Source organism: Oryzias latipes, chromosome 12 (assembly GCF_002234675.1).
Source record: "Oryzias latipes chromosome 12, ASM223467v1".
NCBI lineage: Eukaryota > Metazoa > Chordata > Actinopteri > Beloniformes > Adrianichthyidae > Oryzias > Oryzias latipes.
In genome coordinates, this window is record NC_019870.2 from 29,525,077 (window position 1) to 29,551,954 (window position 26,878).

General features: G+C 42.0%; 1 protein-coding gene across 1 annotated transcript in view; it reads right to left on the reverse strand.

Moving 5' to 3' along the window:
- dcc (DCC netrin 1 receptor) overlaps positions 1-26,878 on the reverse strand; it is a 280,927-nt gene that overhangs the window by 23,452 nt on the left and 230,597 nt on the right. The window contains exons 24-28 of the mRNA XM_011482137.3: positions 25,542-25,765; positions 25,028-25,144; positions 13,903-14,052; positions 9,663-9,965; positions 1,171-1,319 (exon numbers count right to left, since the gene is read on the reverse strand). Coding sequence (XP_011480439.1) covers positions 1,171-1,319; positions 9,663-9,965; positions 13,903-14,052; positions 25,028-25,144; positions 25,542-25,765 — 943 coding nt within the window. The remainder of the gene's footprint in view (positions 1-1,170; positions 1,320-9,662; positions 9,966-13,902; positions 14,053-25,027; positions 25,145-25,541; positions 25,766-26,878) is intronic.

Here is a 26,878-nt window from a genome sequence, read left to right on the forward strand (position 1 = left end):
AGCAGAATCAGAACAAGGAAGTGAAATCTTTACCACTTCTGATTGGTCAGACTGATGACATGTGATTAAGTCTCCATGAATGATTGGTGGAGACAGTTAAAGGGGCGGGACTTTTCCAAAAACGGAGCTGAAGCTACGGCTAAATCGCGGTACCGCCATTCTGATCAAAGTGTCTTTAATAGAATCAAATAAACAGGAAGAAAAAAGTATTTTATAATCTTTTATATTCTTAACTACTCAGTGTTTTATCAGGATGTTTGGATGAACACAGAGCTGATATCCTGGAGATGGGAATGTTTTTACATCAGTGAAAATTTCCCGCGGCACACCAGACCGTCTCCCACGGGACACTAGTGTGCCGCGGCACACTGGTTGAAAAACACTGCTCTGGACATCCATGCATGCCCTTCTACTGAGCATACACAGTCTCATTCACGTACTTATTTATTTACTACCATTCAAACCTGAAAAAAGAAACACATTTTTTTGCGTATTCACTTTTAATTCAAATGAATCAGGATCTGAAAGTAAAGCAGCAGAAAGTGATCTAAATAATAATAATAATAATGAGACAGCCTCCAGGATTTGAAACTGGCTGTATTTACCACAGACAGAGAAGTCCTGTGGACCTGGTACAGCACCACGACAGAGGTGCAGCGTCTGAGTCTCACCGTGGAGAAACAACAGTCCACATGCAGACTGTTACAGGAATAGCTTTACGGGTTTCTAGCTAATGAACATCAGATGTTTGCAGTTTTTCTTCAATGCTACACTTGATAATATTAAACTGCTCAATCATACATGCAGAAGACGGATTATGCCAAAATAATTGTAATCAGGATTAAGTTTTCATATTAGACCAATAAAACTACAATTATAGGAAACTATGTTTTTTAACCATATAGTGTATCCAATTTTTATAATTAAAAATAAATCTTTTAAAGAAATTTCCACTTTTTCAAAACAGCATTTACTTTAAATCAACCAATCCCAGTCCTCTGGCCCATTATTTGACTGACATGTCTGCTCCAACACACCTGGGTTTGGATTACCAGACAGAAGCTTGTTTCTGAAAGTCTACAGCAGTGTTCCTGCTGCATTCAAACCAACAACCTGCACCTGCTGAGAATTCCACCTGTGAGAAAAGCAATAGACCCCGAAATGACTCACATTAGTTGCTGAATCCTCCGGAAGCTTTGCCCCTCCCTCTTCTTGTAAATCTGGCGCCGTTGGTACCGAGACCGGCAGCAGAGGGGAGCGAGCTTTCCCGGCCTGACCCAAGGAGGCCGTCTTCACCTGGGGCTTCGGCAGGCTCCCACCTGAGAGAGACAGGAGACATTGGACGTTCCTCAAAATGGTGAGGTTTCCATCATTTTACAGACATTGCTCAATATTTCACCCCCTTCACCAAAAGTAGCTCTGCAGTCAAGTTTAAAGGCGAGTTTGGGCATTTCATTAAAATATGAGAACTGGGAGCATCACTGATTGATTCTGATGATGATTTGAAGGCACAGCCTGAGTGTAATCACTGATTTTGGAGCCCTGGTTAATCAGGACGTCTGGTGACAGGAAGGCAATGGGTAGGAAAGGATTTCAGTATAAAAGGTCAAGTGTCAGCTATAATTGAAGACTGGAGGATGGCATAATCAATGATTTCAAACAGAATTTGTAAGTATAATCAAGAGAATAGCAATGAGTCTCATCAAAAGGATTTAAACAGATTTTTGAGGTTATTGCTGTAATAGACTGAACACTGAGCTTCATGTGTGATGACAGAGGAAGACCAAATCACAGAGAATCACATCCTGGATCCTAGAGGAACAGCCACCTCTTTCACCCACAGAGTCATGTGGGTGCAATCAATGATTTCAGCACGTCAACGGAATGCCATCTTTAATTTCTGTCGCAAATGGATGAGCACCGGTGATCAGGGGTTTTGAAGGTCAAAAGTCACCGCTGTTCAATGGAACCATTTAATGCCAAAGTCAAAGAAATGAAAGTAAAAGACAGACTTTGGGAAATAAAAGCAAGAGACAAAAATTCAGGTTACGTGGCATGTTCTGTTTTCCGTTGCATGTTCTGTTTTCCATTGCATAAATATAAAAAACTATAATTTTCTGTGAAGAAAAAACAACAAGTGGGACACAATCATGAAGTGGAACGACATTTAATGGATATTTCAAACTTTTGGAACAAATAAAAAGCTGAAAAATTGGGCGTGCAAAATGATTCAGCCCCTTAAGTTAATACTTTCTAGTTCCACCGTTTGCTGTGATTCCAGCTTTAAGGCTCTTGGGGTTTGTCTCTATCGGTTTTGCACATCGAGAGACAGATATTTTTACCCATTCCTCCTTAAAAACAGCTGGAGCTCAGTGAGGTTGGATGGAGAGTGTTTGTGAACAGCAGTTTCGCTTCATTGGATTCAGGTCTGGACTACTATATGTTTACAGTTTTATCTCTTTATGTTTGAAGCATGAAATGTGGCAAAGAGTTGTACATACATGTACAGTGCACTGTCTGCCTTAACAGTTACACAAAAAAAGGGATCAATGGATTAATAAAAACACACAAATAGACAGCTTTGTTTACATTTTAAGACAATGATGTGAATATAAAAATATGGAAGAAGAGTAGTTTTTTTAAATCAAATTTGCTTTAATTTTAGCTTAACTGCTTCCAGCCAAGAAAACTGTCAATCATTTTGGCACGAAGCTCATCTATGGCTAGAAATTCAATGGCCAGGCCAGTGTTGAATCTAGAAATAAACATTTAATCTCATTTACTTTTTAAAAAACTGCTCTGTTGGTCCTGAATGAAAAAATAACCTTTTATTTATAAAATCAAGTTTTGTTGTTCAGTGTGTACATGTGTGTGTGTTCATGAGTGAATGTGACTGTGGCTGTAAAGCACTTTTGACCTTAAAGCAAGATAGTGAAAGCACTATATAAAGGTACATACCATTTACCAAAAATACACATTCTTCTTTGTCTTTTAGCAGCTCCTTATAGGGGTCTTCACAGTGAATCGTCCGCCTCCATCTAACTATCTCCTCTACATCCTCCTCACTCACACCAACCACCCTCAGGACCTCCTCCTCTACATCCATGGACCTCCTCTTTCCTGGTAGCATCCTTTCACCATCATCATCCCTGTTCCTCCTCTCAAACCGTCTCCATCTGTTTCCCTGCATGGATCTCCAGAGCATCTACCATCATCTGTTTCTCTGATGGATTCCATCCTGGCCCCAAAGAGAACCTCAGCATCTTCATCCCTGCTGCCTTCAGCTTTGCATCTGTCTCTAAACCAACCACATGCTCTCACCACAGTCTGCTTCACCTCTGCTGTCCTTCCACTTGAGTTCTTCTCATTTCCTTAAAGATACTACAGCCAACCTCCATTCTTCTGCTTTCCAGAGCAAAGCCTCGCAACGGGTATGCATAAAACCTTCAATTTCATTGTACAATGACAATAAAAGCATATCCATCCATCCATCCATCCATCCATCCATCCATCCATCCATCCATCCATCCATCCATCCATCCATCCGTCCATGCATCCATCCGTCCATCCATCCATCCATCCATCCATCCATCCATCCATCCATCCATCCATCCATCCATCCATCCATCCATCCATCCATCCATCCATCCATCCATCCATCCATCCATCCATCCATTATCCAGAGTATAAGTTAAAGTAAGAAAACCCAAAAGCAACAAACAGAACAGATGAGTGCTGCAAAACTTTGCTGAGATAAATCTGTCTTGAACTTCAACAGCTGCCTTCGTCGAAAGAAACTGGATTTTAATAAAACATTCTGCTGAGTTCCTCAGAGGAGAGTTTTACTAACACTTATTTGATTTCTATCCAATTTCAAGAGTCCTGACAGCAAATTCCACCTTAAGCGATAACTACAATGCATGCTACACACTAAATATAGATTATCCTAAAAAATTAAATGGCTTTGAGTTTCTTTTTGGAATGTGTTGGTCTTTGTTATTTATATTCTCTTTATAAATCTAGGCCAAACTATTGAGTTGACCTATAAAAGAGAGTGTGTATTATGAGTCACTGTCCAAAGTAAAACTTTAATATTGACATTAATGCACTTACTGACCAGCACAGTTTGACCCAATAATGCTGATGTTATTGATGTTTCTAAATGACAAGTCTGCACGCAACTAAGAGAACATTAAAGAGAGATAGAAGACCTGAACCAGCTGTCTGGATGTCCAATATTTCCAAAAAACGCTGTCTTTTCAGCATCCGGTGTTTACAGGGTAAAACGGCTAAAACTCCATATGCGTCCTGTAAAGAGGAGAACCTGCCGACCACAACACGGAAGCAACACGCAAAAAACTAGGGAGCTAAATCTTCAAACACAGGGCTGAACGGTGGCACCCTATAGTAAGAAGGTCCTGGTTCCTACCCAGCTGGGACTTTTCTGTGTGCAGTTTGCATGTTCTCCCTGAGTATTAGTGTGTTTTCTCAGGGTATTCTGGCTTCCTCCCACCATCCAAAAACGTGTGTCACAGGTTAATTGGTCACTTAGTTAGTGTGTGTGTGGGAGTGATTGGGAGCCCTGTGACAAACTGACAGGGTGTATCCGGGACAGGCTCCAGCGACCCCGTGACCCCAAAAGGGATACAGATGGTTACGATTTGGATTGATGGACCTTTAAGCACATTATGATGCCGTGTCGCCATCACTGAAATTCCACTCAGCATCCTGAGGAATGTCTCCTTTAAGAGTGAAAAATGAAAAAAAACAAAGAAAAACTGAAGGGGGGGCAGTCTGAACACATCCTGAGGCCCCTTCTTCTGAGAAAATCCTCTCTCTTTGCTTTCACTGCTCTTTTTCACTTCCTGATCAATAAACATCCACTTCTGTTCCCCAAGAAAGGAAACACCTGGAACAGCTAGCTGTCAGAGCGGATGAGACTCAGGCAGGTTTCCGGTGTCTCTAATAAACACAAGAAAATAATAAGCCATTCCTCACAGTACCGAGTTCTTCATGACTGATCTGACATAAGAAACATTTGTTATAGAACAAACAAATAACCATAAAAAGGAGCCAAAAGCAGAAGCTCCCTCTGGACCGCAGTGAGAACCAGGAACAGACTGTCATGGTACCTGCTGCACCTTCAGGGGGTCGGTTGGTGGAGGTTGGGGGTGGGGGGCCTGTCTGTTGAGAAAGGTGAGGGTATAAATAAATATAATACAGACCAGACAAGCCAGGGCGGAGGTGCGAATGCCCACCAGGGCTCACATCAGAGGTGTCTGTCTCTGTTTCTGGGTCAAAGCCAGAGGAAAGATTTAGAGCGGTGAGAGCCGTGAGGATGGAAGGGGAAGGGTTATTGATCCCAAAAAGATTCTGAAGTAAATACTGTTAAAGATGAAACACGTCTTTGAGGAAACGTCATGTCTCTGGAGGGAATTTGACGGCTTCTCATCCGCTTTATTCAGAAGGCTGCTGCTCTTCTTTCATTCTGTCTGCACTAAGAGAAGTTGTAGTCTGGATAGAAACATGTATCAAACATATTTTTATTTCTTTTTTTACGGCTAAAGTTTTGAAAGAGGTAGAAAGGCTTAATGGATCAGCACAGACATTTTTCTTCAAACACGTGAGGATTGGTGTATTTTTACTTTCGGGTTTCTTTAGGTTGTTAAAGTTATTATTTCTGAACCGCTTACATTAATCAAGATTTCTGCCTCCCTGATATTTATTCCAAGTTTAAGCTTCTGATGCTCCACATGTGGTTCGACAAAGCTCAGTGTCCCTGAAAGCTGAAGTCTGTACTTTTTATGGTTTTCATGTCTCGTCAGTCCTCTGTGGGCTTCCGGTTAACGTCATGTTAACAAATGAATGTTGATAAATTCATTATTTTCTTTAAATTTCAGTCATCTCCAGTTTTCTGCATGACATTTGTGTCTTGTTTGCTGTACTCTAATGGATTGTTTGTTGTGATCACCTTCTTCTTTGTTTGTTTGCTCATCTCTAATTTGTGTTTAGTTTTCTGTAGAAGCTTCATGTTTTCACTTTTGCTCGTTTTAGTCAAAAATGTTTCATGTGTCCAATGTTTCTGTTTTCTCTTGAAACCTGCCTTAAGACAACAGATGTCATTTGACATTGAATGCACCAATTCTGGCATATTTATGTTTTTGTTATGGTAAAATATTTATGAATATGCATTGTCATAATTAAAATCAATCAATCAATCAATCAATCAATCAATCAATCAATCAATCAATCTGACAGTTTCCAGTAGCTCTGGGGTTTGGAAATGGATTTAGATTACTTAATAACTATAATCTATTCATCAGAACCCAACAATCCTGTGTAACATTTGTACTTTATGTATTCAAATGTCATTACAAGATTCCACTTTGTACTTTTGAAACTTTGATGTAACCATTTTTTTTAGAAATACGTTTAGAGTCCTTTGGATTCATGGAGAAGTTCCAAAGCAGGAAGAGCTCTGGTGAATGTTTCCTGGATTAAATGTCATTTCCATTAATGTCAGCCAACAACCTGGTTGGTATTTTGATGGTTGCTGTTTCTACTTGAATCACATGTAAATGAGGCCTGCTTTTTGATACAAATCTTACATTTGAATTTAGATGTTCATCTTGAAGGTGTAAAACAACCTTTCTTATCGACACTCAGAAAAGTTTAGCATCACTTCATATGTGAGAGCACAGACACACGTGAACAAAGGTCCTCTCCTGTGTTTAGTCAGGGCTGCCCGTCACGGCGAGGGCGGCGAGTCTCCTGTTGCTTCAGGCTTCTGACTCCTCAGCAGAAGGTTTCCAGAAGCCAAAAATCAATGTTAATCTGAGGCCACCGGGGCATGTAAACAGTCCAACACACACGCCACCAACACATAGATCATACACACCATGAGGGACGAATAGTTTGTTTTCTGCCCCCCCACCCAACATAAGAATGACACTCCGTAAAAGGAAAAAAAGGAAAAACGTTTTTACCCCCAAATAAATACATTATGTACATTAATAACAACGGATGGACAAGAAAACATCCAACAGACCATCTTGTGACGATAACTTAATGGTTTCTAACAGAGATGAGGCTGAAAAACCTGGTGGACATGAGGACGAACAGCCAGGTAACATTAAACCTGAGCAAGAACAGAGAGAGATCAGGTCAGATCACATCCATCCCTCCAGCAAATGTCAAGGCCAGTTACAGAATATCAACTACACACACAGACACACACAGTGTGCAACAGCCTGAGGCGAATGCATTTAGCCTCCCTGAGTAAAATATTAAACAAAGAGTGGAGCTCAGCGGGGAGAATTCATCTGAGGAAGTCACAGGAAGCTGACAGAAAACCAGGAGCTTCAGAAAAAAAAAAAGAGTCTTTGGATTCATTCTTTGAGTCAGAGTTAACTGTTAAGTCACACAACTCTTCAGAAAAGGTTTGCTGTAGAACTGTGGGCATTTCACGCAATGAAACCAAATAATCAATTAAAGATAAAGATTATTACTGCAGAGGGTTCCCTTTGTTTCAATTATTTACAGAAATTGCCCAGCTAATATGCACCATTATACAAATACATTCTCTAAAAGATCAATCATTATGATTTCCTGTATTCATGTTTACGTTCTGTCTCCCACAGCTGACGTGTTTCTAACACAGTCGCTCATCTTTTTATGTGTGAAACACAGAATCGGTGATGGACATCAACGTTTTTGTCCCAGCGTACGAAACTGTCAATGAAAGAAATTCAGTCCTAAAAACTAAGCGGACAAAGTTCAATTAAAGTTAGACTCTTATCAGTTTACAAAGAGTGTGTTTTCCACATTCCTCCATTGCTGCAAAAATGCATTTCAGTTGTTGAACATCCTGCAGGAATTAGGCTGAGTCTCATTTCCAGTCTTTAAAGTTCCTCTCTGATGAAAATCATGTTTTTTAAGTTTCTGACATGTGTTTCATTTTTCTTATAAAGGAGAACAAAGTAATAAAAAATCATTTCGTGTTTGCATTTCTGAGTATTTCTTCTTGTAAATCGCTGTCAATCAAACTGTGTCAGAGCTTGGTTTGAATTAATGAGCTGTTGTGATGTCACAACGGCCCAGTAGCGCCTGCTCATTGCACCCCTGATGTGCCCCGTCCTGTGTGAACATCAGCTCAGGTGCCACAGAAGAGAAGATGTCACATTGCTGCATTCTCCGCACGTATTTTAAGTGCGTCCAAGGCTGGATTTGGTTTTTGGCTGGACGAATTTCAAGTGAAACTTAAAGTTAAAGTCCTAAATACGTTTTCTGCATTTGTGTTCTCTCTGACAGAGTTTAAAGGCTCGCTGTCCTTATTAACCAGAGGGGGGAAAATTAAAAACAAGAATAACATCAAGGGACATTTTTTTATTATTGCCTCCATGAAAAAAAGAAAAATATCCTGATGTTCAGGAGGTCTGATCAGGCTGGCTCCCCTTCCCACAACGGTTCTCTGTCTGGCCGCCAGCTCGCCTCCTGGGAGCCGGCATAGTGATCGGACTCCATCTGAGGCTACAATTCAGCGGCTAGGTAGCTCGGTTGGTAAGGTGAGAGGCTTCCATGCAGGAATGGTACTGGGGCAATTACCATATCAATGGTGAGCAATTAACATCACCCAGTGAGGGCCCTTAGGCAAGACCCTTAACGCTACTGCCTCCCGGGCTGCAGCTCACCGCTCCCCCAGGGGATGGGTCAAATGCGGAGAAGAATTTACAGATTGTGGGATAAATAAAGTAGCAGTTGTTCAATTCACACAAACGTTTTCTGGTCTGATGAGTCTCCATTTTTGCTGCCACATTCAGATGGTAGGGTCAGAATTTGGCCTCAACAACATGGAAGCATGGATTCATCCTGCCTTGTAGCAACGGTTCAGGCTGGTGGTGGTGGTGTCATGGTGTGGGGGATATTATATTGGTACCCTCTGGTCCCCTTTGTACCAGTTGAGTATGGTTCCAACGCCACAGCCTACCTGAGTATTGTTGCTGACCATGTCCATCACTTTCTGACCACAGTGGACCATCTTCTGATGCTACTTCCAGCAGGAGAAGGCTCCATGAAGCTGGAATCATCTCAGACTGGTTTCTAGAACATGAAAATGAGTTCTCTGGACTCAAACAGCCTCCACAGTCACCAGAACCCAGTAGAGAACCTTTGGGGTGTTGTGGAACGGGAGATCAGCATCATGGATGTGCAGCAGACAAATCTGCAGCAACTGAGTGATGCTGTCATGAAAACATGGACCAAAGTCTATGAGGAATGTTTCCAGAACCTTGTTGGATCTAAATACAATGGTAATGGAGAACCAACCAGACATTGTAGTGGTGGATAAAGAACAGAGGAAAGCCGTTGGGGTGGATGTGGCAGTATATAGTGATGGTAACACCAGGAAGAAGGAACATGAGAAACTGGAGAAACACCACAGACTCAGGAAGGAACTGGAGAAGCATGGAAGATGAAGGTGACAGTGGTGCCTGTGGTAATTGGAGCACTCGGGTCTTCTCGTGATCAATAAAGGTGAATTAAAGTAGAGAAGTAAAAGCCCCACCTCTATGATCACATCAAAACCGCTCTTGTTTTTCTTAGTCCAATCTCTCATAGCAGTTATAAATAAGATGTTTGACTTTTAAATAGTTTGATTTACTCACCAGACTGAGAAATCATGGAAGTGTACACCTTGGGGTCAATGGTTCCCATGGGTGGTGGCAGTAATGGGTTGGTGAAGCTCCGTAGTGGATGGGTGGGCCGAACACAAGCTGTCGGAATGGTACGGCTGCCTCCGGCCTGTGCCTCCTCAGCAACAACAGCAGTAGAAGGGGCCCCTGGGACGGGGCCAACAGGAGGAACAAGCTCCCCTGGTGGAGCTGAGGAACCAGGGAGCAGGGGGGTGGGCTGTTGAGATGCAGGCTGTTGCTGGAGGAGAGTGTTGCTGGGGGCATCTGAGGACAGGGCTAGAAATGAGAGAAGTGGAATCAGAGGCAAGGATGGATGTTATCTTGCTTTGGGCTGCAGTAAGGACTTGCTACAAGAATACTGAAAATAAGAAAAGATGAACTGAAAATACATTTTTGTGACCACCACTTTACGTCCACTTAGTCCGTATCCACATCATTTAGGTCCCTTATGTTTTTGAGATTAACATTAGGCACGGTAAAAAAATAACCAGTTTATTTTGAGGTAGTGACGTGGATCTTCACTGTTGTGGCACTGTTATGGTGTAGCTCCGATTCAGCGCAGTCTCTGAATACCTGGAAACATAGCCTATTAAATTATTTTGAAAAAGCTCTGCGTAGAGCTAGAACCCAGTACTATTCAACCTTAATATCAGAGAATGGAAATAATCCAAGATTTCTTTTGTCCTAAGAGTTCCTTAAGAAGTCTCCAGCTTGTTCAGAACGCAGCAGCTAGATTGTTAGCAGGAACTAGCAGATGAGATCACATCACTCCTTAATATAGGACGCCCCGTCCTATATTAAGGACCTCATAGTCCCTTAACACCAGATTCCAGTTGGGTCATCCGTGCTCCTGTCCCTGACCGTGTACCTCGTCTCTGGCTCGCCTCTACTACTGCTCCTACACCTGGCTGTGGATCCTGTCTCCGGCTCGTCTTGCGCCCCCAGCCATCCCCCGTCTTCATCTGGATGAAGATCATTTGCTGGACTTTAAATATGTAGTTGTAGAGTTAGATAAGCTAATTCTCTCTAAGAGTTCTGGTAAATCGTCTGTCCGTCCTGGGGGAGGATCCCTCCTTCATGTGGACACCCCTGACGTTTCTTCGTTTTTTCCGGATTCCGTTTTTTTAAGGAGATTTTCCTTACAGCGAAGGAGGGTCTGAGGGCAGGGATGTCCAGTTTAGTTTAGTCTGTTTAGTTAAAGTTTAGTATTATCCTATTGAATTCTATGCATTGATTATCCTTTTTGATTGTATGTTTACCTTACATTACCGGTACGAAGTCCATTGAGACGACTGTTGTGAATTGAGGCTGCACAAATAAAATGGAATGGAATGGAATGGTGCAGAATAGCCTGAATCATGTTCCAGAACAGGTCTTCAGTGTTCATGTGATTACAAAAGCTATTCAGGAAGAGAGGGGAAAGGGATGCTAATGTCTAAAAGCAGCGTTTAAGAAGTATATATCATTTATTTTCCATTATAGCATCGTCCAGGTGAATACTTAATTCTTATTGGCTGCTGGGTGTGCATTAAAAAGTTGCAATCCACAGTGATAACCGCACACCTAAAAAAGTAGTTCCGGTAAGTTCCTGTAAGAGGTGAACTTTCTCTCTGAACTTATGCTTTATTCAACACATCGTGGTCATCAGCATAGATACCACTTCGGTACTGGATCACCTGGCTAAGCGGTGCATTGTCATGTTACCGTGACGACGCACTGCACCACGTAATAGTCCACTTTTGTGAAAAAAGTAATCCAAACCGAAGAAATAACACAAATAAAGTACTAAAAACCGGTTGAATAATTTTTTATTTTGTAAATATGGTATAAGTGGGTTAATGGCCTTTGAACGCACTTTGTGGAAGCCCGCTTCCACAAAGTGCGTTCATTCTGAAAATTCACATTTTGTTCGCCATGAACCCTTATATAATGGACAGTGATAAAGCATGACTAAAGAAGCAGTTCCAGCCACGTAGCTTAAACATTCGTTATCTATCAAGAGCTGGAGGTGAAGGACCCAAAATGCAGGAGAACGGGCTTGAAAAAAACCTTTTAATGAATTGAACCATGACAAATGAGTGACAGAACAGACTAGATGACCTGACAAGGATGAACAGAAACCCAGACACTTAAATAGGCTGAGAATTTCTGATAATGCCCACCTCGTCTGGCATTATCCCTTACTTATATAGATAAGGTCCTTAACCAGCAGCCACAGTAAGACAACAAGCACTTCCAAGTTGCTTTGTCATCACAAATACTGAAGTTGTGTTTGATCAAGGTGGAATCTGATTTATGTTGCAGTGATTAAGTTACTTGAAAAATTGTGACGTGTTTTTTAAGAACATGACAAAGCAATTATTTAAAAAATATATTTAATAGCACCATGAGATAAAATGTCAAAAAAACATGTTTTCCTCTCGTAGAAGTTGGACATTCCAGAATAAACTTTGACTGGAATCCTCTTCACCAAATTCTACAGAAAGTCAGTGTTTTCTTTCTGTGGTCAATGTTCACTCTCAGTGACGTCCCAGCAACATTAAGTAAGGAGCAGTCAAGCCCACAACAGAGAACTCTCACCGTTAAGTGGCACACAGCATAGTTCCTTTTCCGCTGGAAGTGTGACGAGACAAGCGAGTGACAAGAGCATCATGAATGCTAAATTTGTCTGAAGTTTAAAACTACAAGACTCCCTCTGAAGTCCAAATGACAGCGGCAGCTACTGCATCTGATCATCTGGATAAATGACTGTTTGAAGGGGAGGCACTTGTAAGGACTGCATTGGGTGTTTGCATGCAGGCGGTTCATTGGGGTGTGTCAGTGTAAATATACCCTGTCCTTGTACACTCCTCTCCCTAGTATTTGCCCCCCAACCCCCATCCTCCGTGCCTTGCTGGCAGCAATCAGGCCTTGCAATTTGTTGGTTGACTTTATGACTCTGAACCCTCTTCTTGTCTCTTTGCTCTTGTTAAATCACTGACAAGAGGCAACCAGGAATCAGTCAATCATTGAATTACAGTTTCCAGCCAGGTCATGTAGTATTTATCTCTGAAAAAAAAAACAGCCTTAAAAGCATGACAGCCAGACGGATGAAGAAAACTGTCAAGATTGAGCTGAGCTCTTAAATGTACTCCGACACTGTTCAGTGAAGTACTATGTGTTTAGTCTACAGAAAGTTAAATCATTTAGCTAAATCATTTATGCTTTGTGGTTGATGTTTTTAACTAATTGTGTGCTGTAGTTTAGAACAATGACAGCACAAAAGATCAGCATTATAATAAGGCAATCGAGCATCCATTTTTCCTGAAAATCAGCCTCAGTTGTTTGGATGTCACGCAAAGTCTGGAAAAAAATACAAATTCTAGGGTAATTTCAACTGATGAGTTGAGAATATCTGATTCTGGCTTTTGTCTTTACATTTTGCTAGCATTAGCAGCTCAGTGAGTTACAGAAAAGCAAAAACACCTCCACAGCAGCACTGATCAGGTGACAATTAGTTATAAAAACTATTCCAGTAATAGACTAAACAAACTGCAGAAACAGTATGAATGTAGTGCAACAGCTATTTGGTTGAATGCTATAAATCCTTCAACCATTGTTTTCCTGTTTCTCTTTCTTTATTCTAGTATCTTCCACCATTTTTTGCTGCTTAGCTCCTCCTACAATGTTTCATTTATTTCAACCATCCAACTACTCAAATGTTCAGCTCTTTCAGCGTTTTCCAACTGTGACTTTTGGTCCTTCAAATCCTTGAACTTTTCCAGACATTCCAGGATTTCTGCCTCCGTTGAAATAAATGGGGAATCCTTGGTACAGAAGCTCGCTGGTTCGATACCCGGCTCTGGCATTTTTCACTAAAATAGCTTTTTTGTTATTGTGCTGTTTTCACTTTATTTACGGTCAACTTTGATCATTTCTTTATTTATTTTTGCCAATTATTACCCTTTAAGTTTCAGCAGTATATCATTCAACCTGCATGTTTTTCTGGAAAAGCAGCTCCTTCTAGTTTTGTTTCTTTTATTCTGCTGAATAACTATTTTGTTTTGATGAAAGGATTCACTGTAGAATAGCTGTATTTAGTTTCTGGGGTCTTATAAGGACAGCTTTTTAAAAGCTTTACATTTTTTTTCACCTAAAACTGTAACCTAATCATGTGGTTCAAATCAATTCACAAGCAGAGCCTCTGAAAAGCATGGTGGTAAAATCACAGTACCTGGAGTGTATCCTCTGTCCAGAGTCAGGCTGGGAAATGGCATTGGCCTCAGGCTGAACTTGTTGTGGGTGAAGCCGCAGGAAGGTGAAGGCAGAATACCGGGATACTGAGCAGAATCCAGAGCAGGCACCGGGATGGCACTGACCACCGCTGAAACCACAACACACACTGAATTAAAAACCTCCAACTGCAACAGACAGCAATCTGTCAGCTGCATCGTGGCTGTGGACACTTTCAGAAGGGTACACGCTGCAGCAGGCAGCACTTTGAGTGAGGGAAGGGTCCACGAAAGGGCAGATTCAGAGTCCAGCAGGGAAAACTGTGCATCCTGAGCTGTGGTAGAGTCACCAGTTAATAACACTTGAATGATCCACTGACAAAGAAGTTGACCAACAATCAATAACGCAGAGCACAGTGACACTTTCAGAGCTGCAATAAAGCAGGAAAACAAGCAGAACGGCTGACAGTGTCAGGTATTCCAGACGCAAAACTGGCAGTGGAACAACACAGCCACTAACCAACACAGAGAACCTGAAGCTAATGCAAAAAGAGGTGGAACTGCTAAAACAGCACAAACACAAAAGACCCACAAACAACTGTCTCACAACAATATTGCATGACTGCAGATATTTATGAAACAAGCTGAGAAAGTGGAGAAAACCAGAAAGTATTTTAGAAAAAGGAATTGTTTTATTAATAAAAGGAATTATTCTTGCAATTTTAAAATGAACTACCCTGAAGAAAAGTATTTATTGAGTCTCTGTACTTGACAAACCAAACTATTTTTCTTCAAGCTAACCATTTACCACTAAACGTCAAATGTCTATGATGCCGAAGAGACTACATATGAAAGAAAGCTGCTGTACCAGTGTTCTTACAGTATCACAATAGTGCTACAAGTCTGACCCACAGGGGGTGTATCTGAATCACTGACTGTACATGAGAACTGGACTGAGGGACTCATCCCTCCTGGCGTTCCAAACAGGAAGTGACAGCTGGCTCCAGGAGGCCAACACCCCATAGACTTCTATAGAGAGATAAAAAGCTGAGACTCAGTCATGCTGGTCAGAATAACTATTCTCACTCTGATACCCTTTTTAAACATCTTAGATAGATAGATAAATAGATAGATAAATATCTTTTCTATAGCCAGTTATAAACTAGCCAATCAGATGTCTCAATAAAAGTAGGTGGTCTTGTGCAAATGTTTTATTTTCTGGTCTAACATGCTCACTCCTGATTGGAGAGGGTGGTTGCCATAGAAACGTCTCAGATCAACCGCTGCTTACTTACAACGTCTGGTTCCAACATGGTGACGAGTGTTTCACAAAATGGGGACTGAATTGACTGCATTTGGTTGAAACTGAAACTATTTTCTGTGGGCAAAGTCCAACTCGCTCAGTCCAGTTCTGGGATACAGTCAATGTTCCGAGAGCATCAGAGCAGAGAGATGATGCAAAAAGAGAGGAGGAATAGCAGAAAAACTACCTGGAGAGAAGCACAGGGAGGCAATGTTTACAGTCTTAGAGCCTGTTACACACATGCTCACCCACTTGCACACACATACACACTCGCTGTGTGTTAAAACACACATCTTTCTGAAGGTCTATTTAGAAGATAAGAAAATGTCCATCAGTTCTTTATTATGTCCATTTCTGTTATCTAATAGACTTTCAGACTTACTGAGTGAGTTTAGAATTTTGTTCATTATTATCACACTCAACATTTATTAAAAAAACAATCTGTACAAAGTTTTTGTGTAATGTGATAAAAAAAAAACTATAACCAGAGAATTAAATGAATAGGATCCTCTTTATGTTGACCAGACATGGGTTCTTTGTGTTGTTTTATATGTTTGATTTAGGTCAAAGATGCATAAATACATCAGTTTGACAGAAAAGAAATGTGCTTTCCTTAAAGTGAACCAGAGTTCGTTTCCCAGATCCAGAACAGATTTTCAGTCCACTCAGACAGGGCCTGGTCTGGTATCAGGAACCGCTCCCTGACCCGTCTCTGGAGGGGGTTTCGGTTTGTTTCTAATCGGACTGAGCTTCGGTTTGCTCTGTCATTCCTCAGTCTGAATAGAATGTGGTCACGTGATCTAAACTCAGTCAGAATGTAGCAACAGATGAAACACGGAGAAATCTAAAGCAATGATTGTCGTGGTATCAAAGAGAAAAAAGGCTCCAACTCCTTACTTGTTAAATTTATTATTTCAACATCGCTGAAAAAGCGTTCTACATGGTTTCTCCGTATCGTTACGCGGCACGCCCCCAGCAATATCTAAATTTAAGTAAATAAACTCCATCTATCAGGCTGCAATGCACGTCAACAGATGGATACTTCTATTTATCTAAAGCAAAAAAAGCCTGAATTGACTAAGCCTAATCAATACTGGCATTGATTAGGGAGTATTGATACCAGCAAAGCTGTGATCAGCAGATTTAGGGCCTGCGTGTTTTGTGTGTCCACACAGGCTGCTTGCAGTGTTTGTCCTGTGGTCACTCTAAGAGAAGCACACTTTGATTACAGCAGCAAGATGACCAGAGATGAGCCGGTCTGGTCAATACACTAATTGATTGAGAATATCGATGACTTTGCTGCGGGGAGGTAAAGAACTGCAGGTTAATGGAGGCATTTGTCGTGCCTGTGTGTGTTTGTGTGTATGTGTGCATTTGTGTGCGTGAGGTGAGATGACTGCAGTCAGTAAAATAAGCAGATGATGTAGAAGCAGATGAAGAAACGTAAAAAAAAGATGTTTAAGTCAAAAAAGATCACAGCTGAAAGTCAGAAAAACAGAGTAGAGGAACAAGCAAACAAAAGAAAAACTGGAGGTGTAGAGATCAATGCAGCTGTCTGCAGAGCACATTATTTATGGGGTTTACACTGAATTCTTTCAGCAGAAATCAGACAAACTTCCAAAAGAATCACAATCCCTAAAGAAGATCAGCACATTTGGAATGAATTTTACTTCTGAAATAAACAAAAGGATTTTGCACAACCATTCACTTGTTTATTTTTAAGAAAGCTTCGGGAATTTCAGAAGTAAACATTGCAGAGGTGAACATCAGGGAGACTAAGTTATCCTAAACAACTCTATGGAGACACGAAAGTGAAGGAAAGTTTGCATCTAAGAACATTTTTTTTTACCTAGAATAACGATAATGTGTCACAAAATCATTCACATTAGAAGTAGACTGGTCTACCGCTGCACCACAGGTTCCACTTCTAATGAAGAATCATGCATTCAAGTGTAAAAAATCCAGAAGTGTGTTACCAACTTGTGGCTCAGCTGAAGACGGTTCCTGTGCTGAAGCCGGGATCTGAGTCTCTACAGCCTGGAATCATTGTGTGTGTTGATGTGGAGCAGCAGAGCATGAAGCCTTTTGTGTGCTGTGGTGGCATTGCAGACGTGTGGTTTTCATCTCTAACGTTTTCATCGTTGTCCTCATCACACTGCATAGCCCAGATGAACTGAGACACTTTTTTTTTTTTTGCAACAGAGAAGAATAGTTGTAGCAGACACAGGAACCGTTGGACAGTTTGAGGTTATCAGAAACCTTTACTTGTTAGAAAAAGAGTTCAAAACCTTTTGGGACAAAAATGGCAGCACTCCTGAGTGAAAGTGGCTTCACGGTGCAAACGGCTCACAAACTCTGGAGGTTATTATGTTTTTTTTCCCTTTACGCTCTTGATACTAAAAACACTCAGCTGCAGCAGGAATCTCTGGATTTCTGGATGGGAAGGCGAGCGCTGTCTGCTGTGAAGCAGAGGGACTCTGACAGGACGCCAACACAGCCATGACAGTTCCAACTTCAAGCTGGGCAGACTTCCTTTCATAACGTTAAAAAATGGTGAGGCTTGTAAAAATCCTCACTTTAAACAAACTACCTGCGACAGACTGGCGACCTTCCCAGGGCGCCACCTGCCTTCGCCCACAAGTGGCCGGGACAGGCAGCCCTGTGACCCCGACAGGGACAAACAGAAGAAGATGAATGAATGAATGAATAAACAAACTAAGGAACAGCGTGATACAGCAATGAAAACAGGAAGCATCTTCAGCTGTTTGGTTTATTTACGTGTGACAGACGGAACGGTAACTTCAGCTATGGGGACGAATCACTTGACAGAAAAAACAACACATTTTCAATCAAAGCATGCATCTTCTTTAAAAAAACCACAAATCACAGTGGCAGCAGAGTAAAAGGAAAACAAATGTAAGGGAGGAAAAACACGATCCACAAGGGCATTACTTGTTTTGCAGCAGCAGAGCACTCATTCAGAATAATTCTGAACCCCACGTCGCCCACAGTGTCCTCACGGGTGTGTGAATGTGTCTGACAACAGGCACTGCAGGTGCAGAAGAAAAGGCGTTGTGTGACTGAGCGTGGGTGCAGAGGGTGATTGAGTAAAGCCTCGTAGCCGGGGTGTCATATTCAAAAAGCTGTTTGTGTTGCTCCTGAACATCCTCAGAGTTTGCTGTTCACAACACCTGAGCTGCACTTCAGGTTTTGTCACGTTGCACAGACACCACAGCAATAACACCATCTTTAACCAGCATGCACTGCTCTGAGCACGTTTAATGACACGTCAAGATAAAAACTCCTGGTTCAGGTTTAAACTGACCTGTGAAGCGTGGCTCACACGAATTGGTCTGAGCCATCAGAATCCATTTCTTTCCATAGAACGAAGATTGCATTTGATCTCAGCAAAAACAAGGACATTCTAGCAACTGCAGGTTTAATAAGCTTTCCCTCCAAATGTCAGAATAAACTAGAAGGAGCTGCTTTTCCAGAAGAAAATGCAGGTGGAATGCTATGTTGCTGGATGAAAATGAAACTTAAAGGGTAATAATTGGAAAAATAAATAAAGAAATGATCAAAGTTGACCGTTAATAAAGTGAAAACAGCACAATAACAAAAAAGATATTTTCTGAAAAATGCCAGAGCCGGGTATTGAACCAGCGAGCTTCTGCACCAAGGATTCCCCATGTGTTTCAATGGAGGCAGAAATCCTGGAATATCTGGAAAAGTTCAAGGATTTGAAGGAGCAAAAGTCACAGTTGGAAAAAGCTGAATGAGCTGAACATTTGAATAGTTGAATGGTTGAAATAGATGAAACATTATTAGGCGGCAAAAATGGTGGAAGATACTAAAATAAAGAAAGAGAAACAGGAAAACAATGGTTGAAGGATTTATAGCATTCAAACAATAAAAAACAAGAACTTTGAAAGAAAAAGAAAAAAAACATGATGACAATCAAAAATAATGGGATAAGTGAAGATGAGATCCGAGGTGGGCACTTTGTGTAAATGGAAGAGGCCAGAGGGGGTTTCCTCTTTTACTGTGACCCACATCTCAAATGTGTACAAATCTATATGAACTCCCAGGAGGGTTTGTCGCAGCCTCGCAGGAATTATCGGTCACACGCTGACTCCCTCCCTGTGGAAATGAAGGCAGTGCAGTAACCTGATTCCTGCTGCTCTGTTCGCTGGTTTCAGTTTGCAGTTGTGGTAAACAACAACAACAAGTCAGAGGAAGAAGGAAGAACAAAAAAGAGAGAAAAGAGGGCACACATCCTTAAGGACATGCAGGCTGACTAAAAGCTGCACAATTACAGAGAGGAACTCTGCTCTGAAGGACGCCGTTAAACACAGAAAGACCAAAGCGGGAAAAGGGGGAATTTTCTGCTCCAAGCACCTCTCAGCTCAACAGCAATGTGTCTGAACAGCTACAGACAGCAGAGTAATGGAAGATTTTAGATGCTAAAACTTAGACGATCCGTCCGTCTATTTACAAGCCCCTTTAATCCCTTTAATGGTCACAGGGTTGCTGGAGCCTATCCCAGGGTGTTTTATATGACATGGCAGATAAACAGTAACTTCTAGTAACTAAGTTTCCATGCAGCACATAAAAAAAATTCTTTCCTGAACCTCAGTCGGAATAAAAAACATGAATTTCTTAAACACGCTGCATCAGGAACCAGGAACCTCCCGTTGTTACTCTGTTATCGTATGTTTAATTTTCAGCATCATTTTTCTTGGAACGAAAACTACCGTTCATGTCCAGAAACATTTGGATAGAAGTGGAATGACGCTGATAGAAATCTTAGAGTTGGATCCTGCTGTGGGCTTGAATCTGTCAGAACACACACACGTGTTCTCCTAGCTGAGTCTCCATTGACTATGAAATTGCTCGAATCGTATTTATGATACTAAATTTCCCCAATGGGATAAAAAAAAAAAATCCTCCCATTTATGGAAAAAAAAATGTTTGTGGTTGGATGTGGTGGTTTTTGAGGCGTATGGAAATTGACTTATTTAACAGAAGTGCAACACTATTCTTTAACTAAATGAGTCATGTGACCAACAACCGGGTGGCGATGAGCTTCTTGGTAGGAACTGGCGGTCTTGGACGCCGCACAGCGGCGCCACCAGAGGTCCCACAGCGTCACACAGATCATCCAAAGTTGAGCGTGTCATGAGGAATTGTTGGATCAGCAGCTCCTCTGGAAAAACACCAACCACCATTGTTTCTAATGGCTTCAACCGTAGCCCCTCCCACATGTAAGGAGCTCGCCGCCTCATGGCCTGAAGGAGACGCAGACGTCTCCTTTGATAGATGATGATGAGCGCTAGCGCCGTGGCAGAAATGTGAAGGGATCTGCTGTCAATCAAAGTGTTGATCACATCCGTCACCGTGTTTCTGAATGACTTATCGCGTGAGTCGGTTTGTGTTTATTCACGTAATTCGGATTTCATGGAAACAGCGTTATTGTTCAATTGTGTTTTTTCTACATTTCTAGAATATTGATGACGTTTTGCGCATACATGTGATGGAAACCCAGCTTTTATGTAAGGATAAATGGCGAATGGCGTGTACTCGTACAGAGTCACCTATTTACACACTGATGGCTCTGCTGCTGAACACTGGCGCCGGCCTATAACCACCAGAGTCCATGTAAGGTTCAGTGTCTTGCCAAAGGACACTTGGTAGGGCAAAGTGGGAACCAAACCTACAATCTTCCAGTCAGAGGTCGACCACCCTACCGCTGCAGCACGGTCTCCACGTGAACAATGTAATGGTGTAAACTACGTGGACGACACACAGAAGAAAACCATCCCTGGTGTGGTCGTGCATTTGTTCCATGATGCTGCCTCATTGTTTGTCAGGTTTTAGAAGGAAAGTCTTTGTTTGTTAATAACTTGGTTTTGCTCAGATGCAGGACATTAATGCATTCATGTGAGTGTTCAAAAAACCAATTGTTTTCCACTCTGACAGTCTCACTGTTGTGTATTAACACCACAGACTCATATGACATATATGAGACGTCATTTCTTTAAAGAGCTAGACGGTGTACACGTCCGTCTGACCTCATGAGGCTGAACTTCACCGAATCTCTGCAGGAGTCAGACAGTTTTCATATGAGGACTAAAATGCAACTAATATACTCTATTTCTGTTTGTTCTCAGTCTGTGTCTTTTCCCTCACACACATTCCCACCACTTTGGTGATTTCCTTCTCATCCTCCTCTCCTCAGATCTCTTTCCTGTCCCCTCAGTCCTCGTTCAGGCTAATTATCGGAGTGAGGGAATGCATACCAGAACTTGTTTCTCGGAGAATGTGCAGCTCTGTCTCCAACTTCTGTCTTTGCCTAAAACACTTCTGTTCCTCCCAGAGGAAGATGGAAAAAGGAAGAAAACTTAAATTATGTGACTTGTCAGGAGAACTTTAAAGACAGCACACTGCTGCAGACAAGCCAATAAAGATGCTTCGTTGGAAGCTTAATGCAGAATATTCTGCGTCTGGTGTGTTGGTGGAATTTTAAAATACTTTTGGGAAACGGATCCAGGGGGGCCCATGGGCCAGAACTTAACGGCAGAAACGGTGCAAAAACCAGCAGACGATTTTTTTTTGATAACTCTGTCATTCCTGAAACCAAACCACCAGTTAAAGGTAGACAATAAAGTGTTAAAACTGTTTTGAAAACAAGAAAATAGCAAAACTTAAAACCTCAGTTCTTAAACTTTTTTTTTTAATTAGGCACTCAGCCTGCACAGAACCTGACATAGCCTTTAATGACGCGTTCCACATGGACCCTGGACTCTGCTTTGCCCCAAAAGTTGAATGTTATTGGAAGTAATTAGCTTCATGGTCTGAATTCACATGACAGCACAAATTACTCATCTGCTGGCACACTGACAGCTCTGTCAAAAAGCTCAGCTGTTTTGGCTCCAGGTTGCCCATTCTTGCTTGACATTACATTATTACTTGCAGTCCAGCAGTGGGAAATATTAAGCCTGTCTATCTAAAGAGTGCAGGCACTGACATCGATGAACTGAATCAAAGCTTAAAGTCAAACTGGTGCCTGTTAGCCTAACGCTTCAAAGTTTTATGCTTTAGTACAGATTATGTGGCATTCTTAGGAGATTATATCCATTGTCACCTATGCTTTCACACATTTTGATTAATAATAGACACATTGGTTCTTCTTTTTTGTTATCTAGTCATTTGGAACACAGAGACTGTCTGGCATAAGTCTCTTTGAACTTTAGCCTCTACAGCTGGGAATGACTGTTAGACCGTGGCGTGCACGCATCGAAATTCAGGTCTGTATCAAGACAAAAATGAGTCACACAACACATCATTCCATGCTGAGTCAAAACGTACCATTGTGGAATTAACTGTTAAACCAGAGCTTTAGCACCAGCCTTTACATTCTTTTGACTACAGTCGGCATCGTTCCAGCTGATACTGCTGAGGAGAAAAGCAGCCTGCCGCTGATACGCAGCACTGCACAGAAGTGAAGTGTCTGCTGATTCTGTCACGGAGAAACGCCGCTTTGCGCCGTTATGCAACACTTTCATTCATAGTGTCGCATGACGGTACAAAGGCACTTTCCTCCGCATCAGAATCAGCGGATTCATGGTGATCAGGCAAGGATCAAAGAGTCCGGGCACGTCACAGAGCGCGTGTTATCTGGTTACCGGCGACAGCCCCGGTGTTAAAGGGTTATAAAACCCAGAGACGGTTTTTGCACTGCATCCAACCCACAACATAGAGACACTACTGTGAAAGGGACGGAATCGTCAACACACCGTCTGCTCCAACCTAAACGTGGCGGTTGTCCCTTTTAGTTTAGTCTTCTTCTTCTGTTCTTTCAGCTGGTTGATCATGTTTTTGGAGAGGCGATTTACGATTTCAGGTGTTCAGATTCAAATGTTCTTCAGGTTTTGTTGTTTAATCAATTCTTGCTTTTGCTTTTTGTTTGGTTGTGTTGTGGTTATGTTTGGTTGAGTAACACGTCTCCTGCATGTGGTTCCTCTACATCAGCGGTCCCCAAATCCAGCCGGTGTCCTGCTGGTTTTCCAGGAACCCTTGCTGCTGATTACCTGGATCAGGTGTGTTTAGCCAGTAAAGAGCTTCAATGGCAGGATGGTTAGAGAACATGCAGGACACCGGCCCTCAAGGCCTGGATCTGGGGACCCCTGCTCTAAGGCACCCATCCCTAATAGAAGAATAGAGATGTGACTTTTCCATGTTGCAGCTTGGAAATGAACTCAGACACCCACAAAGCTCAGCTCAGACCAAACGGGACCGCTCAATGTTTTCTGGTTTTTGAACGCTGACAATGCTGGAGCATCACAGAAGGCTCAGGAGCACATTGGAAGATAAAGCAGCGGTGCACAAAGACTGCTGGATGTATTTTTGCATTTTAAGCTGCAGCTCTTGTCACAAATAATGTTATTTATTGGTAACAATATTGAAAATCATCAGTATTTGCACAGAGAATGTGAGGACATGAGTTCAGGTTCAGAGGGAGTTCTACTTTGTAGCTTACTTTGATCAATAATTCATTTATTGCCATTAATGAGTGTTTGTGTAACTGACTCAGAAAAACAATATTCTCTAAGGTTAGCGCAGCAGCCGCATCACAGAGCATTAGATCCTCTTGTTCTTTGCATCAATAGTTCTTTGATTTGCTGGGTTATGCTTGTCTTGCTTATGGTTCTAGTTGGAAACAATTCACAGGAAAAACAACAGCTTGACAACAAAGATACGAGGTAAATGCAAACAGCCAGGCCTCCCTCTGGTTTTGTGCAGCAGACTCAACTCTATACTGGTGAAAACGCCAAAGCAGAGAGGCTGCTGCAGCTGCGTCATCTGAACACAGAGCCGCTGAAGTTCTGTTGTGACCGTTTAGTTTTACCGCCAGGCTTGTTGCAAAAGCAAATTAGTCCCATTTGCCCCAGCGTAAAATAGCCCCACTGCAGCAGAGAAACAGACATGCTCAACGCTGTGACTCAATCCTGTCGTCAGATGGAGGCAAATTCCATCAACTTCCTCGTTTCATGACACATTTGGTCTTTTAGTGTGGAGTTGTCCGTTTGAGAAGAGCATTATTAGGAGTGTTTGAATTTCAAACAGATTTAGAAGCATGAAGCTCCTTCAGGTGGGGGTTACCTTTTGGTCCTCCTTGTATGAAGCTCATGCCTTTGATCTGTGTCCCCCGTCAGCTTTGTTGCTCTGTCCACTCCACAGCCGGAGATCTCGCCACTCTCCAGCCTTCATTACTGCTTCTGGACTACTCTTCTTGACTAACTGTATTTCTGCTAACTTCCACCAACCCATCGCTGCTCGTCTTTTACATAAATCTAGCTGGTTTGAACTTTTTGCAAAGTGCCCCGTTTTATTTGCCTAAATTCAACAGCCATTTTTTTTCAGGATGCGTTGTGATTGGTCCGTTGGGTTGAGTAATTGTACACAGCAATGGCTGTGACCCGAGCCTCTCTCCTCATCCAACTGTCTGTACTGAAATGCTTTAGCATCAAATTCATCTCTTCAATGCACATTTCCCTCGCAGCATTTCTGCAAGGCATGACATCCCATGTTTTTGAGACCCAAGCATATCATTAAGGCCAGCATACCTCCTGCCTGTGTGAAGGCTGTGTAATAAAACAGCTAAATGAAACAGCTGCCTTGCTTAAACCTCACTAGACTACATTAGATTATCAACCCTGAGAAGTATCACATCTTCAATCATTAATAATTCACTGGAAACATAAATACATGCACGGAAAAAATAACAAGATACCACACATCAGGTGAAAATATGTGTTACTTACGCGTGTTGCTAGGTTGTGAGTCCATGGGAATCATCATCTTGCCTCTTGTTCCCCTCCTGGTGGTGATGGAGCGGTCCAGGGTGGAGATGCCGCTGGAGGCCTCATCAGCATCGGGTCCTGCAACATCACAACATTCCAAATCCTAATCAGGGATTCAGACCGACTTTTTCATCCCAGCTCAGGCCCGCCAAAGAGAATTTCCTTATGAGCTGTCTGTTTCCCGCTGGGAGACATTATTTATACATTTTCACAAATAGAGGACACATTGAGCCTAACGTGTCAGGGATCTACACGCTATAAAGGTTTGTTTCTGGTGATGTCAGACAGGGTTAACTCTTCAGATGAAATCTGCATCAAAAAGATGGAAAAAAAACATCCATCAGGAGGAAAGACTCTCACATGAATTATTTAATACCAACAGGTAGATTGAAATCCTTATGATGGAAAAGTATGGAGAAAATCCAATTGGACACAGCATTCCAAACACTGAGCGACAAGCTGGCTGATATGTTACCTGAATGACTGCTCTTGCTGCCCATCTGGCTCTCTGATTGGCTGTGTGCCACTTGGGGAAGGTCCTGGCAGGACTGGAGGGGTGAATCCCGTCCAGAAGGAGCGACACTTGGAGCTTTGTCCATGTTCTTCATCTCCATTTCTTCATGATGGATCCAGAGGTCAGGAGGTCGTAGATCCTTCTGACTGCCCTTCCTTTTACTGGCGCTGTGGCTCGCCCTTTTTCTACCGGGTAGAGGAAGTCGGATTGGATTTGTTTGTTCTGATTCACAGCACTAAAGCATCTGCTTCAACATTCACAGGGACTTTTGCAAAGCAAAAACAAACATAAAAACCGAGTTAAAGGATGAGGACTGTAGCAATAACTAGATTCAAAAGAACATTTCAAATTTAAGACAGCAAATGAGATTAATATTTTTAACAAAATGTCCTGAACTGGGGAACAAAGAACAATAAAAAAAGGTTGTCCCTCTAAAAGCTGGAGCACAGAATTATGAAATGACACAATGCTAATGTCATGCATTAAATTATGCAAAAACATGCTGCATCCTGGGCACATTTCCTTTGCAATGAGTGAGTGTCTGCTTGCAGTTTGTTTGTTCTTCTGTTTCTGTAGGTTTTCCCCCTAAATGTTGAGCCTGTGTCAGAGAAAGTCATTCCTTTGCTTCTCCTGTCGCCAAATTCCCAGGACCATCGTACCAAATTCATGAGCAACAATACAGAATGCGAAGAATTGGTGCAACATTCGCCTGAAACTGCATCACTTAAAGGAATCCCACCGATTTAGTGGCAATGAGACAACAAATAAAGGGCTCATGTGAAACTAGGAGGAAGACGCCATCTTTTTTGACTACTGTTTTGTTTCACTTTACAGATACTAGTTCAGTCCAAATATACCATTGACTGCATTGAACTGACAACTATATGGTCTTGGATGTTGTGAAGCAAACGTTTTTTTTCACTGATGGTTCCATGTGGAGTGTTTGGTAGGTTGACACACCCCATCTTTAAAAGGTTTTTGAGAGTTTGCACACCTTAAACTTTTAAACTGTGACTGATCTGCTGTACTTCCATCCGTTCATGTTCTAAACTCGCTTTATTCCGTGTTGGGGTCCTGAGGATCCTGGAGGGGGAAGGGGGGGTTCGGTAAGACCGTCCATTGCATGACCACACATAACTGCACACCTTCATACTTGGCCTATCAGCCTCTAAAGCATCTTTTTGGACTGTGGGAGGAAGCTAAAGTGACCACCAGGAGGGAGAACATGCAGAGTCCACACAGAAACGGTCCAGCTGGGATTTGAACCACGACCTTCTCACAGGAGGGGGACTTGTTGC